The following is a 12,740-nucleotide window of genomic DNA, read 5'->3' as shown; positions in this document are numbered from 1 at the left end:
ACTGCTTTCATCTTTTCCGGGGCCAACGTGTCTCTGTAGTGGAACATGTCAGGGGCAATGTCGTCCCATTGCTCCTCGATTGCAGGCAATAGTGATGGGGCTTTCTGGTATACTGAAAAATTTAATAATTTTATCGGATGAAACAAAGTGAATGTGTATTCACTTCTTCTTAGGCTCTTATCGGTGGAGTAATTGCCAACGATCTCTGTTTAGCGCCTTAACTTTGCGCCCCTGATAAGACACGATATTAACTTTTCCCTATCTGATGTAAATAATTTCGTTTTCCCTTGCCTTTCATTGTATCGATATATTTAGCAGAGGAAAATCCACAACACCAGTAATCTTTAAAAAAAAGCTGTGTAAAGTCGCAACATGTTGAAAGTGTTTATTTGATATCGAGACAGGTGACAAACACTGCTAGGTGACAAACTATTATGAAAGAAATGAATGTATGTAGAAAACAACACGGCGCGTGACACGTGAATCACGCGATCGAAAGATTCCGCCATCTTGCGGTCCGAAGTGCGGGAGGTGAGGAGGCGGTGACGTCCGGCCAGCGTCGATAGAAGCCGAGCGCGGTAAAATTTTGTGCGCTAGGAGTGCGGCATTACAACGTAAAAAGTTACACATACCTGCTGCTGGGTACAGCCCTTCTTCTGACGTGTGGGTGATGACAAGGGGAACATCGTAGAAGTCTCCGATGATTGACGCCTCGTACGGATGTTTGGTTAGGAACGCGCCTTCCACGTCTGATGGTTCCACGGTCGGTAAAAATTTGGTGAACAGCTGTACTTTCCACTCCTGGATAGTTTTAAACAATTGGTTAATTAACGACTTCAAAGATAAAATTGTATTAATAAGACGTAAAATAAATACATAGGACTTTATTAATCACACGCACGCTGAGGTTGTTAATATAAAAAAAAACATGTTTAATTAGCAGCAATAAATGGTATTTTGACTTACAACAATTTACGTGTGAGGTGTCGTTTTTATTGTTTTTCTTGAAAATGTTATTTCCTGTAACACAATCGACTATTGCGGGTGGGCGGGGCTAGTTACTCACTAGTGTCATGTAGGGTATCGCGCTTGGTGATTTATTTTGGAATGCATTTATATTGCTAGTGTTACTACAACGTAAATTATGGCGTATGGTGTGAATAATGCACTAATTATGCTTTACTTTTCTTTTAAATAGTCAATCGCTTGTGTCGAAGTCACGTAAGTTTGTACGAGTATTTTAACATTTTAACACCACAAACAACAACGTTTGTTCTTTGACTATTTACAAAAAGTAATAAATTGTCCAAAAGTAAATTTTGAGTTTTTTTATTATCTAACGCTTTCTAGATCTGTGTATGGTAATTAGTTCAAACCTGCAAGCGTATTAACGTTTCGATCTATGAATTCAAATAGTTTTATTTTTATGCGAAAGAAAAATTTTATGAATAGTCGTGGAACAAAAGTTGTTGATGTTAGTAATATAGTCTGCGAGGTTGTTGGTATTTTAAAAACAACCCAGTAAATTATTTTTGCCAAATTAAAAAATTAAACATTAAAATTTACTTTTAGTTGTATCTCCGAATAACGACAAAACGATATCGCGCAACCATATAAAACATCGCTTCTACAAGGTACTCGTACCGAATGCTTTTATTTGTACGGACAAAAAGTACTTCAAGTTTGACGTTTGGAACTTTGGATCGCTTTTATCGTAGAGGCGCTCCCTCACCAGGAGCATTCATTTGTAATGTAACAATCCAAGATTCGGTTTTGAGTATTACATCACAATACTGCCTCACTGACGAGCATTTGCATTTGATACAATTTGTGACATCAATGCGCATGGCATTGATGTTACAATCACGGGTACTCTCACTCACTAGGTATAGTACGAATTGTATCATTACTGGTTACGTACTGTAATGCTCGGTTCTCCTCACCCACTGATGTAATGCTCGAATGTGAACTTTTACATTACAGGCGAATGCAGGCACTATTTGCGATCGGCGAATGTCCCTTGAGCTAAAGGGGAAAATATACGTGGCTGTCATTAGGCCTGTCGTACTGTATGGATCTGAATGTTGGGCGACAAAAAGGGAGGATGAAGGAACTGTGTATGTGTGAAAATGCTAATGTTGAGATGGATGTGTAGAGTGACGAGAAAGGATAACATAATGAATATACATCAGGGGAAATTTGAAAGGGCACCAGTAGCGGAAAAGACGAGGAGTAATAGGTTAGCGTGGTATGGACATGTCATGCGGTGGGAAGAATGTCATGTGACGAGAAGAGTGCTAGGTACATATGAAAGTGGAGGGATATAAGGAAAAGGAAAAAGTCAAAGAAAAGATGGATGGATTGTGTGAAAGATGACGTGGATAAGGCGATTATCACACTGCCCGCGCCCCGAGACGGAGCGCGGAGCTGCGTTTTTTAACGTTGTATTGAAGTACCTCAGTTTGTATGCAAATCACGCGCTGTCGAACACACTCACAACGGGTGCGTCTCAGTTGTTCGAAAATCAAATAAACTAATTTCAGAACATATACCGTTCATATAATATAATTTTCATTTGGACTAATTTCAGTTCCTATATTTTAACTTCATATAATTGTTGTTTGATATAACATTCACATTTTATAACTTTTTTTAAAATAAAGCTCATATCATATAACTGTCATTTCATATATTGTCAATTCTGATAATTTTCACATAGTATAATGTCATTTTTTATAAATAATAATTTGTGTCTATTCCAGTAATTGTCGTTCGGATTTTCGCTAACAAATAATCAAAGGATTCATTCAGTTGACATACGTGTGCAGTTGAAACATTAGTATTCATATTTTTTTAAATCTTTGTAATGAAGATGAATGTTATCTTCGGTGTCTTTATTTGAGTAAACAAAAACCAAATCGACAGTATAACTGCAGCTTCCTGAATGGGTTCGTATTATTAACCATTCTTGTCAAAGAAGGATCTCAGCTACGTGTACAATCACTACGGCGATCAATTACGAAGCGAGCTGCCCCCGCGGGATTAAACCGCGCGTTGACGCAGATCTGCGTTTTCGCCAACGCGCGCTTGATTCCGCGTCCCGCGCAAGGTCACCGTCCCCGTCGAGGTGGGCGGTGCAGTGTGTTAATCGCCTAAGACAGGTATGAGTATAGAAATGACGGCTGAGAGGGGAGAGTGGGAGAAAAAGACGGCATATGTCTTTTTCTTCCACTCTCCCCTCTCAGCCGTCCCACCTAGCGTGGTATAAGGACAGGAAGAAGAAAACATTTCAAGCGAATGCCCTCGGTGAGGGAGCGCCTTAAGAGGCAATGAGTTAAATTTAAATCTGAGGTGGCAAACTTGACGTGCTCCTGACTCATGACATAGGTATTATATACACTAAACTCCGAGTATCAGAGCGGTTACTTACAAACATGGTAGTAGTGACATTAATTAACGCATTGCCATCAACTGTTCTAAGGCACTTCACCATTTCTTCACTGTTCGCAGTAGGGCAACCAACCCGCATGGCCAGTTTCTTGGCGTACTTGGCTGGCGTTGAGGCGAAGCTCCAAGGTAAGAACGCTGAACCGCTTAAAGACATGGCACGGTGAAACGTTCCTGAACACAAGTGAAGAGGATTAGGAATTAGAGGATGCAAAACTATGTGCCCGTGTATGATTATGTATGTATATATGTATGTTTATAATATCAAGTGACAGGAAGAACAAATGGTTCGCCTGATGGTAAGCGAAGCAATTACAGTTACACTCAGAGCTTTATATCACAAAGATCTGAGGGTCACTGCCACAGCGCCTGTCACCCTGAAACTAAGTCAAAGTCAAAGATTATTTATTCCATAGGTAAAATAAATTTACACTTGAAAACGTCACATTTAAGCTACTGCTCGTTCACTACGCTCTAGCAAGAAACTCTAGGGATTGCTCTTTTCAAATAAACTTAAATGCTATGGAATACACTTTGGATCAAATTTGTGTGGATTCTGGAGCCATGTCGTCTTTCCATACATCTTTATCTAACACGTAGTTCTCAATTTTGTAATATGATTTTTCGATCAAAATATTTTTAATGTAGTTTTTAAACTTAGGAATTAGGAAATGATAAACTTAATATTCGCTCCGGAATCTTATTGTAAAAACGTATACAGTTCCCCATAAAAGAGTTTATTTATCTTGGTTAAACGAAATCGTGGTACCATGAGTTTGGACTTAGCTCTAAGGTTAATATTATGCATATCTTCTTTCTTATTGAAATTATGAATATTTTTACGGGCATATAAAATATTTGAGTAAATGTACTGTGATGCCACAGTCATGATACCAGTCTTCTTAAACTTTTCTCAGAGAGAAACCCGAGAGCCTAGACGGTACACAGAACGAATCGCTCGTTCTTGCAATAAAACAAGTTGACAAGTTCCATGTGCCTGTAATTTCGCCAGCACCCTTACCCTTCAAAACTGGAACGCAATAAAACTCACATTACTGCTTGGCGGCAGAAGTAGGTAAGGCTCTACTGCTACTAAAAGTTTATTCATGACGCTTCACTTACCAACATACAGCAATCATCCACCTCGAAGTTAACGACACGATAACAATCTAAGACCTATTATCGACCAATTTCATGTAATGTACAGTAAATTGTTGCCACATTGCCGTGCGATATTGACTCGTGGCTACATTTTGCATCCCTGTATATTGAATGACCATACCATACATTGACGGCCTCCGTGGTCGATAGGCTTGCACACCGGTTTTCATGGTTTCGCCATCTCTGAGGTCCCGAGTTCGATCCCCGGCCGGGTCAGTGTAGAAACTAACTTTTAACTATATTGTCTCGGGTCTGGGTGCATAACATCAAGCGACGGGACGAACAAGAAGTGCGCCTGATGGTAACCTACATGCCTGTCTATAATAGCCGCTCACGCGATGCGCTCATCCTACCGCAAAATGGCGGCTATTTGGTTTCGCAAATTAGAAAAGGATTCAGTTTAAATACAAGTTTTTAAAAATAAAAATTTATATATAAAAATTATTCTGCATTGCTAAATAAATACCCTCCGTACTACAACAAAAACATCTCAAATAAAATGCAGTAATACACCATAAATCCTGCACTTAAAAAGCACTAATTAAATTTTTGGTGTATTTGGGTAAATATGATAATATTACGTTTGAGTGGTTCTAATGTTTACCATGAAATTACTCCTTAAAGTATAGTTTATAAACGTTTATATTCAGGGTAAACTTAAAAAACGCAACTTACGGTATGTTTTCAATAAATAAACACCGACATCCCCAGCCCAAACAATAACACACACGATTGTCGTGACGTATTTTTGAAGTTGTATATTTTTTTTAAATGACAGACCCAGTCATTAAAAACTTTATGGTTTGCCAGAGTAGTTAACGAAATAGCAATTAGTATTAGTCCTTTTACCTGTTATAACTTCGACATCCGATAAATCGGTATAAAATCATCACCGGCACCTCTAGGTGTGGTATGCTTCCAGAGACGCATGAATCGCGTGAGCGGATAGACACAAGTGCCACTCAGAGCTTTAAATTGCAAAGATCTGAGGGGCACTACCACTGCGCCCGTCACCAAGGGATATAAGTTGACAAGTCCCATAAGCCTGTAATATCACCCTTACCCTTGAAAACCGGAACACAATAATACTTAACTTACTGCTTGGCGGCAGAAATAGGTAAGGTGGCAGTACTACCCCGGACGAATTCTTTCACAAGCAGCCATACCGCTTCTAAAGTTAGTTTAGTTTTAAAGGGTAAGGGTGCCGGTGAAATTACAGCACATGGGACTTGTCGACTTAAGTCTCAGGGTGACAGGCGCAGTGGCAATGCTCCTAAGAAGGACATGAGCAACAAAGATTATATCGAGAGCGTCATCTGTACCGCGTCGCGCAAGCTTGGCATCTTGAACAAGGTGCACCGATTTTTTACTCCAGAGCTGCGATACCTGTTGTATAAAGCTCAGGTCCGAAGCAGCATGGAGTACTGTTCGCACCTTTGGGACGGCTCTGCCAAGTACTTGCTCGATGCCCTAGATGGACTGCAGCGCTACGCCTTCCATGTTGTCAACGATCCTCATGTAACTGAGCATGCGGAGTCGTTACAGCTTCGCAGAGATATAGCGTCTCTTAGCGTATTCTATCGCCTGTACCACGGTGAGTGCTCTGAAGAGTTATTGGTATATATGTAGATATATCCATAAGTATGGCGCTGCGCGCCGCATCAATGACGAGTAATAAACCGGCTTCGATACGTGACAGTTGTTTCCTTTTACTCTCATACATAGCAGTGACGACGAGGATTTTTTTTTTAATTGTTTACCCGCGAGTTTTTTTGTAAATTGCAATAATGTCGAGTTTCATAGGAAATCTTAGCGTTTTTGATCAAAATACTCAGGAATGGGAGATATTTCATGGTCGTTTACAACAGTTCGTGACCCTGAACGGTGGATTAGGAGACGACGAAGGAAAGAAACGTGGCTTGTTGCTGACGCATTTGTCAGATGATACCTACAGATTGGCCCGTAATTTGGTGCATCCAAAAACGCTCGAGGCTGTTACGTATGACGAGTTGGTACAGGTACTCAACGAGCATTTCATGCCGAAGAGGTGTACGTTTGCTGATAGAGAAAAATTCTATGGAGCGTCAAGAGCAGAGAGAGAAAGCATCGAGGAGTGGGCGGCACGCATTCGTGGACTTGCCGTCCATTGCGACTTCGGTAGCGCGCTCGATATGCTTCTGCGAGACAAGTTCGTACTGGGGATGAGTGCTGGTCCCGAACGCGATAGGCTTTTTGAGCTAGATGCCACCAAGGTCAAGTTCGCCCGGGCGGTGGAGGTGGCGCAGCAGGCGGCGTGCGCTCGGCAGGCGCGGGCCGTGGCTGCTCCGCAGCACGTTAAGCTGGAGCCCGTGTACCGCGTGAGCGGAAAGCGCGCGATGTGCGCGGCGGGAGCAGCGGGCGCAGCAGGTGCGGCAGGAGAAACGGGGCGCAGGCGCACTTACGAAGTGCGGTGTTGTGCTGTGTGCGGTATGAAAAACCACGATGCTGACAAGTGTCGTTTTAAAGGTTATCGGTGCCGCGGGTGTGGTGTGAAAGGTCATTTGGTTAAAGTGTGCGAAAAAAAAAGTGCGGCTCGTTTGCATAATATTGACGTGGACGAGGGCCTGTCATCCGTGGAATGCGATGAAGGCAAGGATTGCAGAGAATGCGACCTATTTAACTTAAGGTACGTCAATTGTTCTCCAATTTTAGTGTCGGTTCTAGTGAATAATAAAAAACTTGAAATGGAACTAGACTCGGGGTCGAGTACTACGGTTATTTCAGATAAGTTATATCGTAAACAATTCTCAAAAATGGAACTAAATGCAGGTGATATCAAAATGTGTTTATACAATGGTCATAGAATCACGCCCTTGGGATACTTTGAAGCCAAAGTAACATATTTGAACAGAACAAAATTATTAAAAATTTATGTCATTCAAAATGGCGGGCCACCATTACTGGGGCGTGACTTTATGACGAAGTTTAAATTATATTTTATGACCGCTAATAATAAGATTGTAAGTTTAGACCAGGGTTCGAATGAGGTACCACAATTATTAAACGAATTTTCCGATTTATTTAGTGACGAACTGGGACGGTTTAATAAATTTAAGGTGGAATTGCATTTGAAGGAAGGCTCAGAACCGAAATTTTTTAAGTGTCGCACAGTGCCATTCGCTTTGAAAACGAAAGTAGAAGAAGAAATAGATAGACTAGTGAAATTAGGCATACTTGTTTCAGTAAATTATTCGAAATATGCAACGCCGATTGTGCCCGTTTTAAAAGACAACGGAAAAGTGCGAATAGCGGGGGATTTTTCCGTTACGCTTAATAAAGTTATTTTAATCGATAAGTATCCATTACCTCGTATAGAAGAAGTATTCGCTAAGTTAGGCGGAGGTCAACATTATACAAAACTGGACCTCAGTAATGCTTACAATCAATTCGAGTTATCTGACTCCTCCCAAGAGCTAACAACGATAAATACTTGTAAGGGTTTATTTAAGTATACTCGTTTAGTGTATGGCTTAGCGAACGCACCAGCAATATTCCAGCGATCCATGGAAACATTATTGGTAGGTATAGAGGGCGTAAGCTGTTGGTTGGACGACATTTGTATCACGGGCCCCTCCAAGAATGTCCACATGAGCAGGTTACGTGAAGTGCTGAGCAGACTTCGCGATGCAGGTCTTAGATTACAAAAAGAAAAATGTGCATTCTTTCAAGATAGTGTTACTTATTTGGGCTATGTCATTGATAAAAATGGATTAAAAACATGTCAAAAAAAGGTCGAGGCAATTTTAAATGCGCCTTCCCCCACCAATGTCCTCGAAGTAAAAAGGTTGCTAGGTGTAGTCAATTACTACCGTAATTTTGTGCCTAATGCATCTTCAATTTTATGTCCCCTGCATGATCTGCTACGCGGGGGAGCGGAGTGGGAGTGGGGTGAGAGGCAACAGTACGCTTTCGAGAGTGTTAAGCGAGAACTATCTTCGAATAGGGTTTTGTGCCATTTTCAGCCTTCTGCAAAACTTACGTTATGTGTTGATGCCAGCCAATTTGGTCTAGGTGCTGTGCTAATGCAACAAGACGCAAATGGAGTCGAGCGACCGTTGGCCTTCGCATCGAGATCACTATCTGCCAGTGAAAAAAATTATAGCCAAATACAGAAGGAAGCGACGGCTATAATTTTTGGTGTTAAGCGGTTTCACCAGTACCTGTACGGACGCCAGGAGCCATTTATCCTTAAAACAGATCACCGTCCTTTATTGTCCATATTTGGTAACAAAACAGGTATATCTGTCATGGCAGCGTCGCGGTTGCAGAGGTACGCAATAATTTTGTCAGCGTATAATTACATTATTGAGTACATTAATAGTCAAAACAATTTAGTGGCTGATTATTTCTCACGCGCACCCCTACCAAGTACCTGTACGGAGGAATTTGAAGAATCCAAAAAGGAACCGGTCCTAAAATTTTTAGATGCCAATGTCGCTCCAGTGTCGTTTGACGACATTAGAACAGCTACCGCAAACGACAAAACATTGCAAACGGTAATAAAATATATGAATCGAGGGTGGCCACGAAAAATTGTTTGTAAAACAATTATTCCGTATTTTCAGAATAAAACTGATTTAGAAATTGAAGACGGGTGTCTTTTCCGAGGCCATAGAGTTATCATACCGACGGTTTTCCGTGAGCAAATGTTAAATGCGCTTCATTTAGGACATTTAGGTATAGTAAAAACAAAAAGTAATGCACGTAGCAGAATGTGGTGGCCGGGTATCGACGGGGATATTGAACGTTGGATAGGGTCATGCTTATCATGTGTTAGTGTTCGCAGTGCTCCGCCTCGCGCGGCGCCCGCTTCATGGCCGCAGCCGGCCGGGCCGTGGCAGCGCCTGCACATCGATTATATGACATTTGGACAGCGCGTGTATCTCATAGTTATAGATGCGTATAGCAAATGGCTGGAATGCGTCCATATGAATTGTGGTACCTCAACTTACGCATTAATTGTAAAATTGAAATGTTTATTTTCGAGATTTGGCATACCAATTGTTATTGTTTCTGATAATGATGTTAAGATAAATTCGTTGGAGTTTAATAATTTTTGCTCCAAAAACGGAATTCGTTACATTACATCTCCCATTTATCATCCGTCTAGTAACGGACAGGCAGAAAATTCTGTGAAAACTTGCAAAAAAATGTTAAAATGCTTAAAATTTGAAAATTTATCGGCAAATGTCATAGATGAAAAATTGTGGGGTTGTTTATTTGATTATCGTAATACGAAACAATGTTCAACAGGTGAAACACCTGCAAAACTTATGTTTGGACGTGAATTGCGTACCAGACTGGATTTAATTCTTCCAGATAAATTAAAAACAAAAATGACACAAAATAACGATAACCATTTAAATAACTGTAGGCAATTTAAAGTGGGTGACTATGTTTGGCTTAGGTGGTATAAAGCGAGGAAGGAGGTTTGGACACTCGGTACGATTATTAAGAAAATAGGCAGACGAATGTTCGAAATACTTGTTAATGATTTCAATGTAATGTGTAGACGACACGTAGATCAGATTATTATGTACACCGGTGTAGCGATTGCACTAAATCAAGGCACAGACAGTGGTGTCTGCAATGTTGCCGCGCCAATGAGCTCCCAGCCACGCGCTCCATCGACGTCGCCCACGCGTTCGCCCGAAAACGTACGACTTGCTAATAATTCACAGTCACAAGAAAGTGAAAGGCATTTAATGACCGATAACGATGAGGGCTGCGATGACGAGTGGGCGGAGGCGAGAGACGAGCCGGCGGCAACTCTCATACAGGGCGAGAATAACGCGCCTTCGGGTTGTGTGGAAAACGGACGGCAGTCAACTAGTGATAGTAATTATAACCAGGTGCCGCACAATGACTTACTGACGCCCGTTCGCCGCCATCTTAGACCTAGATTAAAAATAGATTATAAGAAATATTACTAATAATTAAATTTTATTGTTGTCAGGTTCTCAAATTAAAAGAGAGAGAATTGGTATATATGTAGATATATCCATAAGTATGGCGCTGCGCGCCGCATCAATGACGAGTAATAAACCGGCTTCGATACGTGACAGTTGTTTCCTTTTACTCTCATACATAGCAGTTATTCAACCTTATCCCTTCCTCTTCTTTCCATCAGCGGACCACCCGTGCCGGACTGCGTTGCCACAGTTGGACGGTAAGTTCAATACCGTCCCGCACTAAAAAGTTAGGCAATTCGTTTTTATGCCGAACCATCAAATTGTGGAACCAACTCCCGGCGCATGTATTCCCTCCCCTCTATAACATCGGGTCCTTCAAACGTAGTGTGAAGAAGCATTTGGCCAGACCGGCAAAATGATAGTGACGGAGTGAAGATATTTGTGTTTTCCATCCGTTACTCTCATCTCTGGACTGTATTCGCACGTTCCATCAGGCGCGGTGCAGTCATTTTGCCGAGTCACAATAAAAAAATAAAATAAAATAAAAAATGATCTTCGCGATTCAAAGCTCTGAGTGGCACTGCAATGGTTATGAACAGGCGTGTAGCTTACAATCAGGCGCACGACTTGTTCGTCCCGTCACTTGATATTAAAAAAATCATCTATAGCGTGTCAACCCCATCTAGTGCGCCTGAAGCGTATTCGAAAGCGTCCTACCCGATATCGTGACGACCACCCATCCGCGAGGAAATAGATTAATTAGCCTTTGCGAATGTATATGGCGCTTCTCGCCGTCGACCCTGCTTTGTCAAGATATCACTTTTTCACGACCAAATATGGTAATAACGAAAGGACTTGCGTGATTAACGACCCGCACCCCCGTACGCTCCAGTGAGTATCCAAGAGTCCGCGTTTAACACTGGCAGAGAACAAATGGTTCCAGTTAGAAGTTTTTCATATGCACGCGTCTTTTCTGCTGTAATTTTGTATTAGTTTCTGTTATAAGTATTTACTAACGTCGTAGTAATCTATGTAATATCTCTGTGCTCCATTTTTTCATATGTAATAAATACCCATAGTGCTCTATCGATTGACTTACTTATTTAGTCTGGCCATACATCCTATTTGCCGTTTCCAATCGATTTCAATTTCAATCTTTTGGGCTCGGTTTTTTTAATATAAAAGTTATAATTATATATTGGCTAAAATAGACCGTGTTCGTTACATTTGAAGAGTCCAGGGAAAGAATTATCAAAGTTACCTGAGGAGGAGTTTAGGAAACAAGAATATTTAATTTGGAAAACTTGTCAATGCTGGTGAAAAAGACAAGCAAAAATGCTACCTGAAATAAAGTGAATGTTGACATAATGTGTGTAACCCTATGTAATCCATTTTACCTAAAAAACCTTTATAAATCTTTTTCAACTATTCTATTATTTAATCTCAATCATTTTATGCCCAAAACTAAACGTTAATTTTTCAGGATATTGAACCTTATTAACGTTTTCCTGATTTAGGCAAAATGCGCTAAGTTTTTAACTAATTAGATGGCGGTATTAACTCAAAACATGTTTTTAGGTCGTTCTTTCCCAGGACTCTTCATTTGACTAAGGCATGTGATGCGAAATTTTCTATTATGAATTAATCAAGTTTCAAACTAGGTCATAATCTGGAGCTGAAAATTTACGCTAGCAAGGTTCAATATCGAATAATTTACACCCAGTTTGTCAGAAATAACAATGTCAGATTCAGTTCAATTCACTGTTATTTGAACTGCGAAATTGGAAGCAAAACTAACGCAACGTTTATAATGGTTTTAATTACGATGGACAACAAGCTGTTTTCCAGGCAAAGTAGCGCACATTGGGGGAGACCTATGTCCAGCAGTGGACTGAAATAGGTTGATGAAGAACGATGAATAATCGAAAGCGTCAATTTTCTGATTCCCGCAATATGTATAAGCTTACAAAGAGCAATTTATGATATTATTACTACCTATAATTTATAATCGACTTAAAAAGTGAGTTTTCAGTTTGTTTAGTTTATATATTTATTCTTAAAGGATAACAAATCAACAACATTATACACATATTACTATTAAAATTAAAAATGCTGTGTCATGGGGTAGTAAGTTAATTGAAATAAATACGATAAATAGCAAAAACATCTAATAAAGTTTTG

The 12,740-nt window shown here is 40.5% G+C and overlaps 1 protein-coding gene across 1 annotated transcript in view; it reads right to left on the bottom strand.

The window, feature by feature from the left end:
- LOC113235970 (venom carboxylesterase-6-like) overlaps nucleotides 1-12,740 on the bottom strand; it is a 30,805-nt gene that overhangs the window by 1,166 nt on the left and 16,899 nt on the right. Inside the window, exons 5-7 of the mRNA XM_026471894.1 lie at nucleotides 3,431-3,621; nucleotides 633-801; nucleotides 3-112 (exon numbers count right to left, since the gene is read on the bottom strand). Of these exons, the coding sequence (XP_026327679.1) occupies nucleotides 3-112; nucleotides 633-801; nucleotides 3,431-3,621 (470 nt within the window). The remainder of the gene's footprint in view (nucleotides 1-2; nucleotides 113-632; nucleotides 802-3,430; nucleotides 3,622-12,740) is intronic.

Source organism: Hyposmocoma kahamanoa, unplaced genomic scaffold, assembly GCF_003589595.1.
Source record: "Hyposmocoma kahamanoa isolate Upper Pololo Valley unplaced genomic scaffold, ASM358959v1 88, whole genome shotgun sequence".
Lineage (NCBI taxonomy): Eukaryota > Metazoa > Arthropoda > Insecta > Lepidoptera > Cosmopterigidae > Hyposmocoma > Hyposmocoma kahamanoa.
Note: the sequence above shows the minus strand (reverse complement) of the source record. Positions and strands in the feature narration are given on the sequence as shown.